This window comes from Vulpes lagopus, chromosome 21 (genome assembly GCF_018345385.1).
Source record: "Vulpes lagopus strain Blue_001 chromosome 21, ASM1834538v1, whole genome shotgun sequence".
NCBI lineage: Eukaryota > Metazoa > Chordata > Mammalia > Carnivora > Canidae > Vulpes > Vulpes lagopus.
In genome coordinates this window covers 9,123,290-9,143,924 of record NC_054844.1, presented here as the reverse complement: position 1 = coordinate 9,143,924, position 20,635 = coordinate 9,123,290, and the positions used below count along the sequence as shown (strand labels likewise).

At 40.2% G+C, this 20,635-nt stretch overlaps 1 protein-coding gene across 1 annotated transcript in view; it reads right to left on the bottom strand.

Annotated features, from left to right (window-relative positions):
• The window catches only part of A2ML1 (alpha-2-macroglobulin like 1), a 49,365-nt gene extending 33,350 nt beyond the window's left edge, over window positions 1-16,015 (bottom strand). The window contains exons 1-4 of the mRNA XM_041736401.1: window positions 15,921-16,015; window positions 5,523-5,706; window positions 5,024-5,186; window positions 4,394-4,446 (exon numbers count right to left, since the gene is read on the bottom strand). Coding sequence (XP_041592335.1) covers window positions 4,394-4,446; window positions 5,024-5,186; window positions 5,523-5,706; window positions 15,921-16,015 — 495 coding nt within the window. The remainder of the gene's footprint in view (window positions 1-4,393; window positions 4,447-5,023; window positions 5,187-5,522; window positions 5,707-15,920) is intronic.
• Window positions 16,016-20,635: the final 4,620 nt, after the last annotated feature.

Sequence of the window (20,635 nt, the reverse complement as noted above, 5' to 3'; positions counted from 1 at the left end):
AATAAACCTCTTCTTGGGAGCCAACTATCTCCTTGTCTCCTCCTCTGCTATCTGAATGCCACTGGTAGCATCATAAATTTAATTTCTAAAAAAAAATTTGTTTAAAAGAGTTCCATCAAAGGATTTCAAGAAAATGGATGCTAAAACCACGCAGTTAGTGGTGAATAGGTTATTGGGCTAGGTGCCAAAGTGTCACCAAAATTACTCGCTAATTAGAAAAAAAGAAGACAGGAGTAGCCGGCTGGCTCAGTCAGTAGAGCATGTGACTCTTGATCTTGAGGTTGTGAGTCCAAGCCCCATGTTGGGCATAGAACTAAAAAATGTTTAAAAAGAAGACATTCGGGGCAGCCTGGGTGGCTCAGCGGTCGTGATCCTGGAGCCCCGGGATGGAGTCCCAAGTCAGGCTCCCTGCAAGGAGCCTGCTTCTCCCTCTGCCTGTGTCTCTGTCTCTCTCCCTGTGTGTCTCTCATGAATAAATAAATAAAATCTTAAAAAAAAAAAAAAAAGAAGAAGAAGAAGAAGAAGACATTCCTTTACACTGGAGAAACTAGGCTGTCACCACCTTGAGCACATAATCAAACTCACCATCACTAATAATGGGACAACCTGACATTATGGGTCTCTTGAAGAATACATTGGAGGTTCACAGCATTACCTAATAAACATTTTTGCTGAATATGTTTAGCTTAATCTAATTAAGACCTCAGAACTACTTCCAGAAGATAGGAGAACAAGTTCAACTACACAAGAAAGTAATAAATCAGACAAATCAACAATGTTGAATATTCTATAAGACAACTAGGCTTCCTCAAAAGTCTACAAGTCATTTAGCTTGATCACTTTCTCTCTCTCTCTCTCTCTCTCTCTCTCTCTAAAAAAAGAGAAGTAAATAATGAGAAAATAAGATTACTTTAAATTAAGAGAAATTTAAAAGACCTAATCAAATGTAATGCATGAATTTGGGCAGATCCTAGTTTGAAAATAAAAAAAAAAAAAACCTGTAAAAAAAAAGAAAAAAAACTGTAAAGTCATTTTAAAAAATGATTTAAGGCTAGGTATTAAATGATGTTAAATGATTATTTTTAATTTTCTTAGGTTTGAAAATGATATCATGATTATTTAAGATGTATTTTTTAAGATTTTAATTTTAAGTAATCTCTACACCCATCATAATGCTCAAACTCACACTCCTGAGATCAAGCTCATACCCTCCACCCACTGAGCCACAGGCACCCCTAAGATGTACTTTTAAAAAGATTCAGGCTGGGATCCCTGGGTGGTGCAGCAGTTTAGTGCCTGCCTTTGGCCCAGGGTGCAATCCTGGAGACCTGGGATCAAATCCCACATCGGGCTCCCGGTGCATGGAGTCTGCTTCTCCCTCTGTCTATGTCTCTGCCTCTGCCTCTCTCTCTCTCTCTCTCTGTGTGTGTGACTATCATAAATTAAAAAAAAAAAATTAAAAAGATTCATGCTAAAATGTTCAGGAGTAACATGTAAAGATGTCTGCAACTTACTTTTGTTTTATTTTTTTTATATGTTTTATTTATTTGAGAGAGAGAGAGAGAGAGCACAGCAGGGAAAGGGGCAGAAAAAGAGGGAGGGAATCTCAAGCAGACTCCATGCTAAACATGGAGCCCAAAGCAGGGCTCGATATCACAACCCTGAGACCTGACCGGAGCCAAAATCAAGAGTCAGACACTTAACCCACTGGGTGGCTCAGTTAAGGGAGAGGTAAAAAAAAAAAAAAAATTTCTTGAGTATTCTGGCTCTTGATTGCCTCCAGCTCAAAATAATCCACATGGCAAAGTTGTGCATTTTGGGCTGGCACATTCTGCTGCCTTTTAGGATCAAGGGGGAGACAAAACTTTCACAAACTGGAGATATATTGACAATAAGCAAAGAGGCTGAGCCACAGAGAGATTAAGGAATCTGGCCATGGTAATTCAGCTTTTTACTATCATAATTGGCAATGAATTTAGGAAAATCATGGGGGAATGTTGTCTTATCATTGCAGATATGGAGAAGTTTATTCAATAAATGAGACAGACATAACACCACTATGGATTGCTAAAAGTTACAGAAAAAGAACACTTCTCAGATGACAAAGTACTCTTCTCACAGAGTCAAGAAGCAGGGAGGACACCAATTACCCAGAAGTAGGCTCTGGAAAAAAACAAGAGTTCAACAATGCTAGGAAGAGAGCATTTTCAACTGTAAGCAGGCTGAGATTTCTGAGTAAATGGTTGTAGCAACCAAATTAGATTGGCTCAGTTAATCTAACATGTATTTCAGTTGCCTAAGGATAAAATATTGTGTTCTGTAACCTCACAATTTTTCTCCTCGGTTCCTTAGTAAAATTCCTTTAGTTTATTTCAGGGTTTCAAATTGGAATTTCAAATTTTCAGTGTTTCAAATTGGAACTTGGAGTGGGTGCTGGCTAAAGAAGTGGCATGAGGAGAAAGGAGTAATTTTACAATAGAAATAGAGAATAATGATGGAAATCAGAACAATCATCAGTAATGGGGTCTAATTTGAGCAGAGGAAAAATAGTGTAACAAGGGTAACTAATGAGATCCACGTTCAGGGAGCAGTAGTCTAAAATAACACTAAATTGTGGTCATGCTCCGCCCTAGTGCTTCCTCCTTTCAGCTCTGGGATTAACAGTCTGTTGAGAAATAAGTAGACAATAGTAAACCAGATTGATAAAGAAAGCACACAGGTGATAGGAAGGAGCAACTAAAAAGAATTCTAAATTGGGGAAGAAGGTAGTGGTGGAGGAAGCTACTAATCAATAAGCTGATCGCTTCACTGTCTGTAGGGAAAGGAAAGAGCTCTGAGAACATGGAGATGGAAATAAAAATAATGCTTGCCCTATCATTATCTTTAAAAGCTTCATGACACAGCATGTATCACGGGCTGTGACCCAAAGAGAAAGAAGGTAACAGGGATCTCCAAGAGGTATTTCATAAAAGTAAAAATGACACAAACCCTAAACTGAGATTAAATGTATTGTAATGTTTATGATCCTAGGGATTGAGTTATTCAAGGAACATTTAAGTAATTGCCAAATGTTACCACATTTTTACCTTTGGCACATAATGTAGTCTTAAGAGAATTGCCTACTTTATCAAACACCTTGCCTTGTAGTAAAAAAAGATGGGTCAGGGAGAGGTGCCTGTGTGGCTCAGTCAGTTAAGCATCTGCTTTCTGCTTAGGTCATGATCCCAGGGTCCTGGGATCAAGCCCTGCATCTTGCTCCCTGCTCTACTGCTCTGGGAGAGCCTGTTTCTCCCTCTTCCTCTGCTGCCATTCCCCCTGCTTGTTCTCTCCCTCTCTCTCTCTGTCAAACAAATTTTAAGAAGGAGGGATCCCTGGGTGGCGCAGCGGTTTGGCGCCTGCCTTTGGCCCAGGGCGCGATCCTGGAGACCCGGGATCGAATCCCACATCGGGCTCCCGGTGCGTGGAGCCTGCTTCTCCCTCTGCCTGTGTCTCTGCCTCTCTCTCTCTGTGTGTGTGTGTGTGTGTGTGTGACTATCATAAATAAATTAAAAAAAAACAACAACAAATTTTAAGAAGGAAAAAAAGATGGTAGGGATGGATATTCTTATTTCTTCTTTTTTTTTTTTAAGATTTATTTATTCATGAGAGACACAGAGGGAGGGGGCAGAGACACAGGCAGAGGGAGAAGCAGGCTCCATGCAGGGAACCCCACCCGGAACTCGAACCCAGGTCTCCAGGTTCACACCCTGGGCTGAAGGCGGCGCTAAACCGCTAAACCACCCGGGCTGCCCTTATTTCTTCTTTTTGTTAAACATACTCCTGATTTATTTCTAGTATCTGAACTGCAAAGCCATGTGGTGTCATTCCCGGAGAGAAAGCCTTCAAGTTTGTAAAAATCCTTTTAATAAAACAATAGTGGAGGGGCACCTGGGCGGCTCTGTCAGTTAAGCGTCTGTCTTGAGCTCAGCTCATGATCCAGGGTCCTGGGATTGAGTCCCTAATCGCACTCCCTGCCCTGTGGGGACTCTGCTTCTCCTTCTTCCCCTGCTTGTGTGTGCACGCTCTCTCTCTCTCTCTCTCTCTCTCTCTCTGTCAAGTAAATAAATAAAATATTTTTAAAAATAAATAAAATGACAACGGATATGAGCATCTCTCAGGAATGTTAACCTAATTGATGTTCTCAGCTATCAACCTGAGAACTGGACATCTCTGTCTGTTTTTAGGAGCAAGGACAAGGAGGGTTTAGACTTTACCCTGAAGTTAGCACAAACATTCTGCATCTCAGAGGACTTCACCTCATCACACTGTTACAAGAATCTCTTCTTTTGCCTACTCTAGTACTCTCAGGCTGCCCTAGTCCTCTCTCTTTCACTCTTCCCAACTTAATTCTTACCTTGTTATTCACTGGAATAAAGCTGCTTTTCAGGGTGACAATGCGGAAGTGCACTAGGACAGAACAGACATCATTAACAAAGGGGATTTCCCCCTCTTGGAATCTTTCTTCCACCCTTTCTACTTCCCCACACACACTTCTGAGTCAGCAAAACCCCATCAGGCTTAACTTAAAAAAAAAAAAAAAAACTTAGTCTGAGAGATCAAAGCCAAGCCCCCAAAGGGTCTCTCTTCAAGGCTCCTGACTTGGAAATGTTAGAATGGAATGCCCTTCTAATAAGGAAGAAGGCACAAAGTACAAATAAGAGGGGTTCAAGCCACATGCCCTTGATGCTTTCATATTCATACACAAGCAGCTTGCTCTAAGACCAGCAGCCCAGTTAAACTTGCCAAATTCCAGCCCAGGAAAAATGTGTACTTTTGTTTTGGATACACACACACTAGCAACTCTACCCACTAACTCCTGCTTATGTAGCACAGCGTGTATACAACATCTGTGACCCTTCATCCTTGCAGACCTTTGTCCCTGCTGCCTGTCCCGTAGACCTACCACCAAACCACAAAGCTCCTCTTTCTGAATATGTGCAGCGGTTTGCCTTGTCTTGTCTAATCCCATATGTGTGTCTCTTACCTTCCTGCCCTGGGCTGTAGATAGGTTTGTCCGTTTGTATAAAGATGCCATTCCCCTCCCTCTGAATTAGAACTGTTTTCTTCTCCTCAAAGCTGATATTATTTCCAGTCCCGGACACCCAGACTGTAGCAACTTCTTCTGTGCCACCAGCAGGAGGTGGTACCTGGACAAGAGAAAGGAGCTCTGTAGATTAGGATATTGAGAATGGAATCAACTGAGTTAGATGGGAGTCGCAAGGGTAGGGCCATAAAACAAATTGCCAGGAAGAAGGGAAACAGTATTTAGAGGTTAAAGTCAAAAGCTAAAAAAAAGAAATCCAAGGTCAAGGAAATCGTGAATAAATTATAGCCAGGAGTTGAGTTTAGGTTTAGGGGAGACAGGTTTAAAAACCGTGGCAGAAGTAAAATAATGGAAATCATACTTAAAGTTAGATTGCCTATGTCCCTAGGAAGGAGGATAAGAAGGAAGGAAGCAGAGCTGGGGTTGAATGTGTGCTTACCGGAAAGGAAGTGCAGCGTAAGAGCCTCTTCTTCAATCCAGAGGTTTCTAGCAACTTCTGAGTCTTGTCCTTGGTCTCCAGAGTAATAGTGAATTTTAAATCATGGGACCCAGGGCTCAGATCCAAACAAACTTTCTGGGTAGAGGGGAAGTTAAGCCGGGCTGGTAATGTCACCAGGTAGTTTCTATTAAGGAAGCAAAAGGATTTCAGGGCAATAATGATTCATTCATTCAATGAAAAGTTAAGCCCTCTCCTAAGCCCTCAGCATATAGCAGTGAATTAAACAGACTGCTTCTGCCTTTGTGAACCTTATTTTCTATAATGGAGAAACAGACAAATAACAAATAACTCAGTATACAGCCTTAAACCAACCATATTTAGGAGGCCATCACTGAGAACCTACACCTAGGGACCAAAAAGGAAATTAATTTTGTTACAGAGACCAGAGTATGAGGAGTCTACTATATTTTAACGTTATCTTTTTTTTTTTTTTTTATACATTATCTTTCTTAAAGCTTCCTTTTGGTACCTCTGCTTTTCTCTCTGGATAAAGGAGAAATGGATCCAAAGAAGGTACAGATGAGGAGGAAATTAAATCAGAGGTTATCAGTTCTCTCCCATATTTACACTTGAGAAAAATAGACAAAGAAACCACCTGCCCTGGGCAGCCTGGGTGGCTCAGCGGTTTGGTGCCGCCTTCAGCCCAGGGTGTGATCCTGGAAACCCGGGATCGAGTCCCATGTCGGGCTCCCTACATGGAGCCTGCTTCTCCCTCTGCCTGTGTCTCTGCCTCTCTCTCTCTCTCTCATAAATAAATAAGTAAAATCTGAAAAAAAAATAAAAATAAAGAAGCCACCTGCCCTCTGCCTTCAGTCAACTCTGATACCAAACACTTACGGGAGATATTTTTCTGCAATGGCTGGTGATAGGGTCAATATTCCTAGAAGGAGTTGAGCCCACATCCTTGTGGGTGAACTTCCTCAAGAGCAGGAACCAGAAGTCTGCATCCATGCTATAACATATATACAACCCCACAGGAGCTTTGATTAAAGCTACAGCCAATCTCCTATCAGAGCCTCAGGCTAGGGTGGTAACCCTAGGTAGGACTTCTGTTCACTTCCTCAAATTTATTTCTCCCTGATACATTCATACTGGCTCAGCCAGTCCTTAATACCTATTCTGAGGAAAACTCAGGGCTGAGTATTCACAGTGGAAATCTCTCAGAACAAATTTTGGACTCCTCCCTTTTTTTCTGGTTTCATTCCAAATTTCCATCCACACTTGATCTTTGTTCTCTTTTTATTATTCTATTAAGACATACTTGGGAACACAGATATGGGAACAGTATCAATAGAAAAGCAGTATATATCTAGTTGGGAATTTATTTTATTTATTTATTTTTTAAATTTTTATTTATTTATGATAGTCACACAGAGAGAGAGAGAGGCAGAGACACAGGCAGAGGGAGAAGCAGGCTCCATGCACCGGGAGCCCGACGTGGGATTCCATCCCGGGTCTCCAGGATCGCGCCCTGGGCCAAAGGCAGGCGCCAAACCGCTGCGCCACCCAGGGATCCCTCTAGTTGGGAATTTAAAAAATTAATAATACTCAGTATTTGAGTGACTATATAGAAATAGGGACATATATACTCCTTACAAAAGTATAAATGGACAACTTTTCTGAAGGCAATTTCACACACGTCAAAACCCTTTTCAATTTCTATGACCCAGCAACTCCTATTTTGGAAATGTTTCTTAATGGGGAGAGAGAGCCTGAATATATGCAAAAGATCTATCAACCCTAAGCTTCTTCACTGTATTCTTTATAATGGCAAGACTTGAATGCTACCTTCAATATGAATTTGTGAGGATACTTTCTGGAACAATAAACAACCCAAATCAAACCAACTTAAACAAAAAAGAATTTTTGGTAACTAGGTGGATCAGACATGAAGAATTGAAGGAACCAGAGAAAATGGAAATGTTATGGCTTGAAATTAGGCATTGACACTGCCAAGACTCATTTCTCTCAATCTTTCAGTCCCCTTGCACACAGGATTTCCATCAAGTAGTGGAGAAGAGGGAACTGGGAATCCTTCCAACTCTATGATCCCAAGAGACAGAAATTTCTTATCCAACTCAGAGAAATGTCTGAGAAGGATTTTGTTCCTCCTTTACTCACATGTTCACTTCTGAATTGATCATTGTAGCCAAGATACTACAACAGAGAGGACCTGGGTCATTCTTATCACCCAGAGGCCAGTACAATAAAGTCCTATGTTTGGCAACCCCAAAAAGACACATGAATTGGACATGGGGGTTCTCTAAAGAAAGGAGTCCACTGCTACAGTAAGTATATTGGGATAAAATTCTGAGAAAATCAAATGTTAGGTCTGTTACAATGCCCAATAATATAAATTTGGTTGAAGATTTTGCTATATTAATATCAAGCAATAATACACAGCCATTAAAAATAATATTTCCATGACAAGGGGAATTGTTTGCAATACTAATTGAATGGCAGGGTGGGAAAGAGGGAATATGATACAAAACAATATGTAGGAAAAAAAAAACCAATATGTAGGAAGTTTCACTTCCACTTAGGATGTAAAAAAACCTGGAAAGAGCATTTTTCTGTCCCTGATAGTGAGAAAAAAATAGATAAGCTGCAAAATTGTAACTTTTTTTTAAGGTTTTATTTATTTATTTATTCATGAAAGACACAGAGAGCCATGCAGAGACATAGGCAGAGGGAGAAGTAGGCTCCCTGTGGGGAGCCTGATGTGGGGTTCAATCCCAGGACCCTGGGATCATCACATGAGCCAAAGGCAGATGCTCAATCACTGAGCCACCCAGGCATCACTATAACTTTTCTTGAACCAAAAAGTTGAAAGGTGCAGGTTAACTCAAGTAGCCTGAAATCCAAGAAGGCACAGTTCCTTCTAAGAAGAGACTGAGTGTTGAATCGTCTCATCTGTGCCAGAACATGGGAGGTATTTAAGCCATCATAGAACCAAGTAAGAACATAGCTAAATTTTTAATGAATTACTAAAGGTCTAGTGTGAGCTAGAGTAACTACAAAAAATTCTCTGTGTGCCACATGGGAAGCTTGTACTTATTTACAGGATGTCTTCTAAGACCTTTATCAGGTGCTCATAAGAAAGACTGCAAAAGGGATGCCTGGGTGGCTCGGCGTTTGAGCGTCTGCCTTCAGCTCAGGGTTTGATCCCGGGTCCAGGGATCAAGTGCCACATCGGGCTCCCACGAGGAGCCTGCTTCTCCCTCTGCCTATGTCTCTGCTTCTCCCTCTGCCTATGTCTCTGCTTCTCTCTCTGTGTATCTCATGAATAAATAAATAAAACCTTAAAAAAAAATGACTGCAAAAGAATGAGACTAAAAAGAGCCTCCCATAGTAGTGCAGACATAGAGGGCAGTATTATCTATCCTGTAGGAAAGGCCTCAGCTACCCAGGGTCCTTCCAAAGGCTTAAAGTTCTGGGGAGTGGCAGTAAATACTGTTGCCCCATTGTTGCACAGGTAAAGACCCACTGTTGCCAGGGGAAGGATAAAGAAGAAGAAAAAAATATTTATATATATATATACATTTATATATATATATATACATCTATCCCACAGGGAGGGAAAAGAAATAGATCTCAGCCTAGAATTCTATACCCATACTTTCAGAGGTTTTCTAAGATTGAAGGAAGGGCAGAAAAATATTTCCCACATAAGACCTGCCACACACACACAAGGCAGAGTTTGATTGGGAGTAGAGGCAGGAATCCTAAGAAAATCTTATCCTCCAAGCCCAGGCATATAAACTACCTAAGACTGAAGGTGAAAAGGACAAGAGAGAACTACTACACCCTCTCATCAGCACCCTAGCAAAACACAACAAGTAGCAGCAGTTCACCCCTGGCAGAGCAAGAATATAGAGAGAGACCATCTCTGTGGTGCCTATATTGTATATAGAGAAGGTTGAGAGCTGAAAGTGGAAAACAAGCCTTGAGAAAACCCCCCAGCATTCCAGACCCTATCCTAAGTATAAAGCACCATAAGAATTTGAAGCCTATGGTGCACTGAAAGAGCAAACCCTAAATCTACCTCATCTTTTAACTAGAATGACTCCCATCTATCATGCTAAACTGCCTGAGAAGACATGTGTCCCTTTTCAGGCATAAAGGCTACTTAACCTAAATTTCCCATTTTACATAAGATGTCTGGCATTCAATCAAAAATTATATGATGAAAAAAAAAAATTATATGATGAGGTGCCTGGCTGGCTCAGTCAGTAGAGCATGCAACTCCTGATCTCAGGATTGTGAGTTTAAGCCCCATGTTGGGTGTAGAGCTCTATTTAAAAAGAAAAAAATTATTATGACTTACAAAAAGATGATGATGTTGATGATGACAAAGACAACAATGGTGACAACACCCTTTGAAGATACAAAGCAACTGACAGAACCAGACTCAGGGATAATATAGGTGTTAGATCTACCTAAATGAGACTTTAAAGTGGCTAGAAGAGAGGCTCCTGGCTGGCTTAGTCAGTAGAGCATGTGACTCTTGATCTTAGGGTCCTAAGTTTGAGCCTCTTATTAGATGTAGAAACTACTTTAAAACAAAATCTTTAAAATAAATAAATAAATAAAATGACTAGAAGTAATATGTTAAGAAATGTGATGAAGAAGGTGGACGACATCCATAAACAGATGGGAAACTTCAGCAGAAAGATGGAAGTGACAGAGTCGATTAGAAGTGCTAAAAAATAAATAAATAAATAAATAAATAAATAAATAAATAAATAAATAAAGTATCAAGAATAAGCAGTTCCTTCTTCAGGCTCATAAGTAAACTTGACACAGTTCAGAAAATAACCAATATCTATCTTATAGATAGCTCAATAGAAATCATCCAATTAAAAAACAAAGAAAAAAAGTGGAAAAAAATTTAATCTCCTCAAAAAAGGGAAGAGGTAACAGATACTAGCTGATATGTGGAGAAAAGAGAACACTTGTGAACTGTTGATAAGATTATAAATTGGTGCAGCAGCCATGGTAAACAGTATGGAGGATTTTCAAAACTTAAAAAAAGAACTATCATATGATATCACAATTCCACTCCTGGGACTATATACAAAGGAAATGAAACACTAACTTGAAAAGATATCTGCACCCCCATGTTCACAGCAACATTATTTAGACAATACATGAAAATAACCTAAGTGTCCACTGATGGATGAAAGGATAAAGAAATTGTGATATATATGAATACACACACACACAACACACACACATACACTGAAATATTTTTTAGCCAAAAAAAAGAAGAACTCCTACAATTTACAACATGGATGGACCCTAAGGGCCTTATGCTAAGCAAAATAAGTCAGAAAAAGTCAAATACTATATGATCTCATTTTTATGTGGGAATCTAAAAAACAAAACAGGTGCCTGGGTGGCTCAGTCAATTATGCATCCAACTCTTGATTTCTGCTCAGGTCATGATCTCAGGATTGGGAAATCAAGCCCCACATCAGGCTCCATGCTGAACATGGAGCCTGCTTCAGATTTTCTCTCTCCCTCTCCCTCTGTCCCTTGCCCCCACTCTACTTCCACACCACATGCACACTCATTCTGTCTCAAACAAACAAACAAGCAAACAAACAAATCTTTTGAAAGAAAGATCAGACTTGTGGTTACCAAAGATAGAGGGGAAAAGGAGTTGAAGGATGGTGGTCAAAAGGTACAAGCTTCCAGCTATATGATAAATACATACTAGGGGCGTAATGTACTTCATGATGACTCTAGCAAACACTGCTGTAGGATTTATAGGAGGTTATATTTTAAATTTATTTTATTTTTATTTTAAGTAGGCTTCATGCCTAAGAGAGGGCTTGAACTCATGACCCTGAGATCAAAAATCACATCCTTCACTAAATGAGCCAACCAGGCTCCCCAATTAGGAAAGAGTTCTTTTTCATCATAGGAGAATTTTTTTCTTTTTTTTTCCCTTTTTATTGTATCTATATAAGAAGATGAATGCTAGCTGAACCTATTATGGTAATCATTTCACAATATTGTAAATCAAACTATCATGCTGTATGCCTTAAACTTATCCAGGGATGTATGTCAATTATTTCTCAGTAAAACTGGAAAAAAAAAATCAAATAGCATATCCAAGAGCTACAGGAACATATCAAACGGTTTAAAATATATGTCATGGCAGCCCCGGTTGCTCAGCGGTTTGGTGCTACCTTCAGCCCAAGGCATGATCCTGGAGACCCGGGATCAAGTCCCATATCACGCTCCCTGCATGGAGCCTGCTTCTCCCTCTTCCTGTGTCTCTGCCATTCTCTCTCTGTGTCTCTCATGAATAAATAAATAAAATATAAATAAATAAATAAATAAATAAATAAATAAATAAATAAATAAAATATATGTCATTAGAATCTTAGAAAGAGGGGCAGCCCCGGTGGCCCAGCGGTTTAGCACTGCCTTCAGCCCAGGGCCTGATCCTGGAGACCCAAGATCGAGTCCCATGTCAGGTTCCCTGCACAGAGCCTGCTTCTCCCTCTGCCTGTGTCCCTGATCCTCTCTCTCTCTCTCTGTCTCTCATAAATAATAAAACATTTTTTTAAAAAAAATCCTAGAGGGCAGCCCCAGTGGCTCAGTGGTTTAGCGCCGCCTTCAGCCCAGGGTGTGATCCTGGAGACCCAGGATCGAGTCCCACATGGGGCTCCCTGCATGGAGCCTGCTTCTCCCTCTGCCTGTGTCTCTGCTTCTCTCTCTCCTCTCTGTGTATTCTCATGAATAAATAAATAAAACCTTAAAAAAAATCCTAGAAAGAGAAGAGAGAGAGAACAAGTAGAAGAAATGTTTGAAGAGATAACAGGTGAGAATTTTCCAAAAATAATAAAAGACTTCTAAAAACAGAATAAAAAATCATAGAAATTCCAAGCAGGATAAATGCCAAAATAAAACACACCTAGAGGAGGGAAAATAAAGCAAAACAAAACAAAACACACCTAGGAGCACCTGGGTGGCTCAGTTGCTTAAGCATCCAACTCTTGATCTCAGCTCAGGTCTTGATGTTAGGGTTGTGAGTTCAAGCCCCACACTGGGCTCCACTCTAGGTGTGGAGCCTACTTAAAAACAAAAACACACAATCTAATCACCTTATTTTCAACCTGCTGGAAATTAGAGATAAAGAAGAAGTCTTGAATATGGTCAGAGGAAAAAACTACATTATATATGGAAAAACTGCATTATATATAGAATTATACTAAACTTCTCATGAGAAACAATGTTAACCAAAAGATAATGGATTGACATCTTCAAAATACTGAAGGAAAAAATGCCAAATTCAGCATTCTGTAGCCAACAAAAATATCTTTCAATAATGAAGGGAAAAAAGACTTTTTCAGAGAAACCAAAGCTGAGAAAATGTATTGCCAGATCTGTGCTACAAGGAATATTAAAGGGAGTTCTTGAGGCACCTGGGTAGCTCCTTGGTTAAACATCTGCCTTTGGCTCAGGTCATGATCTCAGGGTCCTGGGATCAAGCCCTGCATTGGGTTCCCTGCTTAGCAAAGAGCCTGTCTCTCCCTCTCCCTCTGCCCCTCCCCCTGCTTGTGCACATGCTGTCTCTCTCTCTCTCTCTCTCTCTCTCTCTCTCATTAAAAGAAGTATCTTTTAAAAAATTAATTAATTAAATCTTTTTTAAAAATTAAAATTAAAAAATAAAGGAAGTTCTTAAGGCCGCAGATATGACAGGGAGAGGTAAACTATAGCCTGCAGGTTAAATCCAGCCTCCTACAAGTTTTGTAAATAAAGTTTTATTTGAGCACAGTAATACTCATTTGCCTTTGTGTTATCCTGGTGGACTTGAGGGATTAAAGAGACCATTTGGCATGCAAAGCCTCATTATTTACTGTCTGATCATTTACAGAAAATTAGCTAACTCCTCTCAAGATACCAGACAGAAATTGCACAAATAAATGAAGATCTCTGGAACTTGTATCAAATAAAATAAACATAAAATCCATTCAAATCCAATTTTAGGGACTTCTGGGTGGCTCAGCGGTTGAGCATCTGCCTTTGGCCCAGGACGTGACCCTGGAAGTCCAGGATCGAGTCCCCTATCGGGGTCTTTGCAGGGAGCCTGCTTCTCCCTCTGCTTTTGTCTCTCTCTCTCTCCCTCTCTCTCTCTCTTTCTCTCTCTCTCAGTCTGTGTCTCATGAATAAATAAATAAAATATTTTTTAAATCCATTTTTAATCACTCTAAAAGATAAATGACTGCCTAAAGCAAAAAATAGTTCATTCTGGGCTACATCATAGGGATGAGGCATTTTTTACATGTCAAGACAAAGGGAATGAAAAAAGAAGAAACACTGAGGAACCTACTCTGCATAATTTCTTTGGCACCTTTTCCTTTTCTCCTATTTTGAATTTTCTGATGAAATTTTTCTCCTCCTCCCTTTCTAACTTTTTCAGGGCCCACTGCTACTATGTCTACTTCTCTCAGCTTTTCCAAAAGTCCATAAAGACACCTTAATTCAGAATACCTGGGTGGCCCAGTGGTTGAGCCTCTGCCTTTGGCTCAAGTCATGACCCCAGGGTCCTGGGATCAAGTCCCACATCAGGCTTCCCTCTGGGAGCCTGCTTCTCCCTCTGCCTATGTCTCTGCCTCTGTCTGTGTGTCTCTCATGAATAGATAAATAAAATCTTAAAAAAAAAAAGAGAGAGAGAGAAAGAAACCTTAATTCTCTTCAGCCATTAGTCTTCTTTTATCTGGCCCTTTGATTCTAGCAGATAAGATTGGTTAACTTTGGGATAGTATTGAATATTTTCCAATCCTGTGGATCTAAAATAGAAGCTAGGACAGATATAGGAATGGTTCTAGTTGGGATACCTGGGTGGCTTGGCAGTTGGGTGCCTGCCTTTGGCTCAGGGAGTGATCCTGGAGTCCCAGATCGAGTCCCGCATCAGGCTCCCTGCATGGAGCCTGCTTCTCCTTCTGCCTGTGTTTCTGCCTCTCTCTCTGTGTGTCTCTCATGAATAAATAAATAAAATCTTTAAAAAAAAGAAAAATAGGAATGGTTCTAGTTATAGGAGCTATCTGTGCATCCAGTAATATAGTAAGTCTTGCAGAAGAAAGACAATGGTGCAAAGCATCTGTATACTGAATGCCATTTGTTAGCTGTGTGACTCTTGACAAGGTATTAACCTCTCTGTGCTTTGGTTTCTTCATCTATAAAATGAGAAAAATAATAGCACAAATCTTACACAGTTGGTGTAAGAATCAAATGATCTGATGCATGGAAAGTATATAGAACAGTGCCTGACACATACTTAGCTTCCTACAAATGTTAGCTTTAATATTATTAAAGATTATGGTGGAACAGATTTCTCAGGGTTAGCAACTTTCACGCAATCAGCATTTTAAAGAATGATATAAGCAAGATTTGGAGAATTGTTACACAACAATGTGAATATGATTAACACTCCTGAACTGTATACTTAAAACTGATTAAGAGGGTAAATTTTATATCATTTTTTTTACCATAATTAAAAATGAAAATAGGGGCACCTGGGTGCTTCAGTTAGTACAGCATGTGCTTCTTGATCTTGGGATTGTGAGTTTGAGCCCATGTTGTGTACGGAGCCTACTTAAATAAACTATCTTTTTAAAATGTTTTAAATAATAATAATAAAAAGATCTGGAGATTAGGAAAAAAACAACAAAAGTAAATTTGTTTCAGTATTTTTTTTAAAAGACTTTACTTATTTATTTGACAGAGAGAGAAAGAGAGCACAAGCATGGGGAAGGGCCAGAGGGAGAGGCAGGCTCCCCACTGAGCAGGGAGTCCAATGAGGGCCTCAGTCAGAGGATCTGGAGATCATGATCTGAGCACAAGGCAGATGCTTAACCAACTGAGCCACCCAGGTACCCCTAGTTTCAGTATTTTTTAAACTGAAAAACTTGCAACTTCCATTAAAAAGAGAAATATTGGGCTCGTGGGTCCTGGGATGGAGTCCTGTATCAGGATCCCTGCAGTGAGCCTGCTTCTCCCTCTGCCTATGTCTCTGCCTCTATTTCTGTGTTCCTCATGGATAAATAAATAAAATCTTTTCAAAAATTAAATAAATAAATAGAGAAAGATCTGTAGATAGATGTTTACTTTTGTATGGCTACACTGAGGGTTCCACATGATCAGCAGAAGAGAGAGACAAAGAGAGACATAGCAAGGCAGACAGGACAAGACTTTATATGTGTAGCTTTCATCTGTGCTATTCCCTTTGCCTGGATTGCCTTTTCTCCTCCTCTACCTGGAGAATCTCTCATCATCCTTCCAGATTTATCTAATACTTCCATGAGGGCATTTCTACCCTACCTCATAGTCTCCACTGCTCCAGATAGAACTAATTTCTCTTTTTCCTGTGCCTCCAAACCTGGGTACCTAGTTAGGTTGACCATAGCACCAGCCATCTTGTCTTCTCACTCTTTACTTCTTTACTTCTTCTTTCTCAACCCATTCTGCGAGATGCTTTAGTGAGTCAAAGCTTATGCTAGTTCTTCCCCTAGTCTAGGTACTCAGTGTGAATGCATAAATAAGGAGCAAAAGGCACAGATTATCTCACATCTTATCCATCTCTTAATTACTTCAAATTAATTTCCTCTGCTCCTGCTCTTCACACTCTTTCAATGTTCTTCCCTGTGTGTAGCTCCTGATTGGTATGATTTTATGATTAGTGGAATTAGTGGCACCATTAATTAATTGTTCTTTCCTTCAGCTAATTTCACATACTAGGAAGAAGGATCTATCTTTTCTTTCTTTTTTTTTTTTTTTTTAAGTAGGCTCCACATTCAGGGTGGGGCTTGAACTCACAACATTAAGATCAAGAGTTACACACTCTACCAATTGTGGCAGCCAGGTGCCCTCAAAGAATCTATCTTTTGTCTCAACTGATTTATTCATAAGAGAGACATGATAAAAATGTTTGTTGAAATAGCTTTTGTTGGGCCCCTGTCCCAGAGTTTCTGAGTCATTGATCTGTGGCGGGGCCTGAGAATTTGCATTTTGAACAAATTCTCAGGGGGATGCTAGGGTCCTGGTCCAGGGACCATACTTTGAGGATAGCTGCTGTAATGCTAGGTCTAAGAGTAGTTTCCTGGAGTTAGAGCAAGGCTCTGATAATAGAAGTGCAGAAAGTCAACTCTCTTCTGCACTTCCCACACCAATGTCCAATAGAAAGAGGTCATGAAATTGTCTGCCTTTCCCTCTTTGTTCTTTTTCTCTTGTAGTCAGTTTTTCCCAGCACTTCTCTGAACTTATCAGCAATTATAGTTTGGTACTCTGCTACATGGAATAAAATGGACCTGGTAACCATATGAGGTGGAAGAAATAAGATGCCAACGCTAATGAGCTCTCGGTGGAATGAATCCAGATCAATTCTCCCTTGATGGGAAAGGAGAGCTGTTCAGAAAATATGAAGGGCTGCCTCTGTGTTTTATTGTTTATCATTTTCTTTAATATATACCCATAAAACAGTAACATGTAAGTAAAACAGTGAATGTTAATCTACACCATGGCATAGTTAGTTAGCATTCAAAGGCCCGGAATATAAAACACATGTCTACATTCATTTGGAAACCTCTCTGGTGTGCACAGACTCTAACCTCTGAGGACAGGAACTCCATTTTGCTAATTATTTTATCTCTGCATTTAATATAGTACCTGCCACCTAGGAAGCTTTCAGTCAAACAGTGAACACTGGTGAGTACTAACAAGATCATGATTAGATCTTCCATAAATATCCCATCAGAGCCTTGTTGGAAATACACTAGGAAACTTGTTTCTACAGTTTAAGATAATTCCTGCCTGTTTCTGTCATTCCCATGACAAACATACACAATAGGTACACATATACATGTACACGGCAAAGCTCCCTTCTCTAGGTATGGAACCCTTTGTGGTTGACTCTGGGGGATCCGACTGATACGGATACAAGGGAAAACCAGTATGTCCAATTTTAATTTTAGTCTGCATCAAATAAATTCTTTTTTTTTTATAAATTTATTTTTTATTGGTGTTCAATTTGCCAATAAATTCTTTTTTTTAAGAAAAAATTCTGGGGCAGCCCTGGTGGCTCAGTGGTTTAGCGCCGCCTTCAGCCCAGGGTGTGATCCTGGAGACCCGGGATCCAGTCCCATGTTGGGCTCCCTGCATGGAGCCTGCTTCTCCCTCTGCCTGTGTCTCTGCCTCATTATTCTCATAAATAAATAAATAAAATCTTTAAAAAAAACTTAAAAAAATATTTTATTTATTTATTCTTGAGAGACATAGAGAGAGAGGCAAAGACATAGGCAGAGGGGAAGCAGGTTCCCTGAGGGGAGCTTGATGTAGGACTTGATCTGAGAACCCTGAGATCATGACCTGAGCCAAAGGCAGACATTCAACCACTGGGCCACCCAGGTGCCCCTACATCAAATAAATTCTTAAGTAAATAATCAATTTTAGGGGCACCTGGGTGGCTCAGTGGTTAATCATCTGCTTTTGGCTCAGTGTGTGATCCTGGAGTCCCAAGATCGAGTCCCACATCAGGCTCCCTTCATGGAGCCTTCTCCCTCTGACTGTATCTCTGCCCCTGACTTTTTAAAAATCAATTTTATTATACTGTGTATTCACAGTCTATAGAAAGGTTATATAAAAATGAACACAAATTTAGATAACATGAAATCCAGAATTTTGAAATATTCTAAATTATATTCCATTTTCTTTATATTATTAATAACTACTCAACTTTATTATTTTTTTTACTACTTGTTTTTATTATTATTTTTTTTTTTTAGATTTTATTTATCTATTCCTAAGAGACACACAGAGAGAGGCAGAGACATAGGCAGAGAGAGAAGTAGGCTCCATTCAGGGAGCTCAACCCTGGGACTCCAGGATCACTCCCTGGGCCAAAGGCAGACGCTCAACCGCTGAGCCACCCAGGCATCCCTACTACTTGTTTTTAAATACATGGTTCTATCCTATATTATCCCTCTCCTTTCTATCTGTCTCTCCCTGAAGTGACCATGAAGAGTGTCAGGTAGCTTTCAACTACTGGTAAGCCAGTCTTACCTTATAGTCTTACCTTATAGATACTTCAAACAATAAACTATCTGAAAAAGAAACTTGTAAAAATCCCATTTACAATAACATTAAAACCAATAATATACTTAGGAATAAATTTAACTGAGGAGGTAAAAGATCTGTACATGTGGAAACTATAAGACATTAATGGAAAAAATGAAGACAACACAAATACATAGAAAGATATCTCAAGTTTATGGGTTATAATATTTTCAAAATGTCCATACTATCCAAGCTAATCTATAAACTCAATGCAATCCTTATCAAAAAACCAATGACGGGAGTCCTGGGTGGCTCAGCAGTTGACTGCCTTTGACTCAAAGCATGATCCTGGGGTCCTGGGATCAAGTCCCCCATCAGGTTCCCTGCAAGAAGCCTGATTCTCCCTCTGCCTGTGTCTCTGCCTCTCTCTCTGTGTCTCTCATGAATAAATAAATAATGAAATCTTTTTTTAAAAAAAAATCCAATGGCTTTTTTTTTTTCACAGAAATAGAAAACTAAACACTAAAATTCATATGAAACCACAAAAGTCCAAATAGCCAAAGCAATCTTGTGAATAATAAAGCTGGATCATTACACTTATGTAAAACTATATTAGAAATCTATAGTAATCCAAATAGTATGGTGCTAGAATTGGAGAGGAAGACAATGGTGGAGTAGGACAACTCTAGGTTTACTTGATTCCATGAATAGAATTAGATAACTATCAAATCATCCTATATACCCCAGAAATTGATCTGAAGACTGACAGAACAAATCCACAACTAAAGGTAGAGAAGAGACCACATCAAAGAAGGTAAGGAAGTTGGGGAGGGTGTGAAAAAAAAAAAGAAGGTAAGAAGTTCAGAAATGTGACTTGGGAAAGAAGAGGATCATGGCTGCTGCGGTGGGGAGGGAGCTGCTGCAGACACAGAGAAAGGGGAGAGACAACCTAGCACACAGAAGAGCCTATGGAGTAAATGATTACCCATAGCAATTGGCTTAGAAAGCAACAGAATCCAAATTTTGTCCGTTCTTGCAACCAGCTAGACTTAAAGCCTGGAGTTTTAAAGGTCGGCATGCTTGGATCCGGGAGAAATCAGAAGAAATTGAGGCTACTCTTGGAGAAAAGGCAGTCAGACAGCCTGTGGACATACAGTGTGGAAACAGCGATCTTAAGAGTGTCTGAAGCACACAGTGGAAAGGTTATTTGCTCATCTCAGAGCACATTCCAGAGAGGCAGCATTCATGAAAAGATCCCTCCAGGGGAAAAAAAGGAACTGGCAGTTGCCATTTCCCTCCCCTTCAGCATAACACAGAGCCACCTGTGGCAACCAGCACAGCACTGGCACTCACTACCTACCTTAACTTGCTTACACTATGCCCTGTCCCCTGCTCTCTGAAGAACTACCCTTCCCAGTCACACCTGCCTCAGCCCCAGTATAATGGCCCCATCCTAAAAGACTGGCCCAAACTCCTGCCAACCCCACATCTCCAGCCCCAGGAGTTTTGCAAGGCCTTGGTTCTGATGGCAACAGCAACAGGTCTCACTTCACAAGCAGACCAGAGCACACCTAGTTAAAATGCATTACATTCTGGCCAGGGGCCAAACGCTGACCTTAACAGGTAAAGAGAGCCTCTGCAGACAACTGGCCTGAAGGATAAAGCAGGCAGGACACAACAGCAGAGCACATGTAGTGTACACTGGAGACATTCCCAGAAGAACCAGGTCCTGGGGACCAAGGTGATATTACACTGCAGGACACTCAAGACCTCTTCTTCATAAAACCATTACCCTTAAGAACAGGAGACATAGCTGAATTTCCTAGCATACAGAAACAGGCACAGAGACTTAGACAAAATGTGAAGACTGGGACACCTTGGGTGGCTCAGCAGTTGAGTGTTTGCCTTTGGCTCAGGGCATGATTCTGGAGTCCGAGGATCAAGTCCCATATCCGGCTCCCTGCATGGAGCCTGCTTCTATCTCT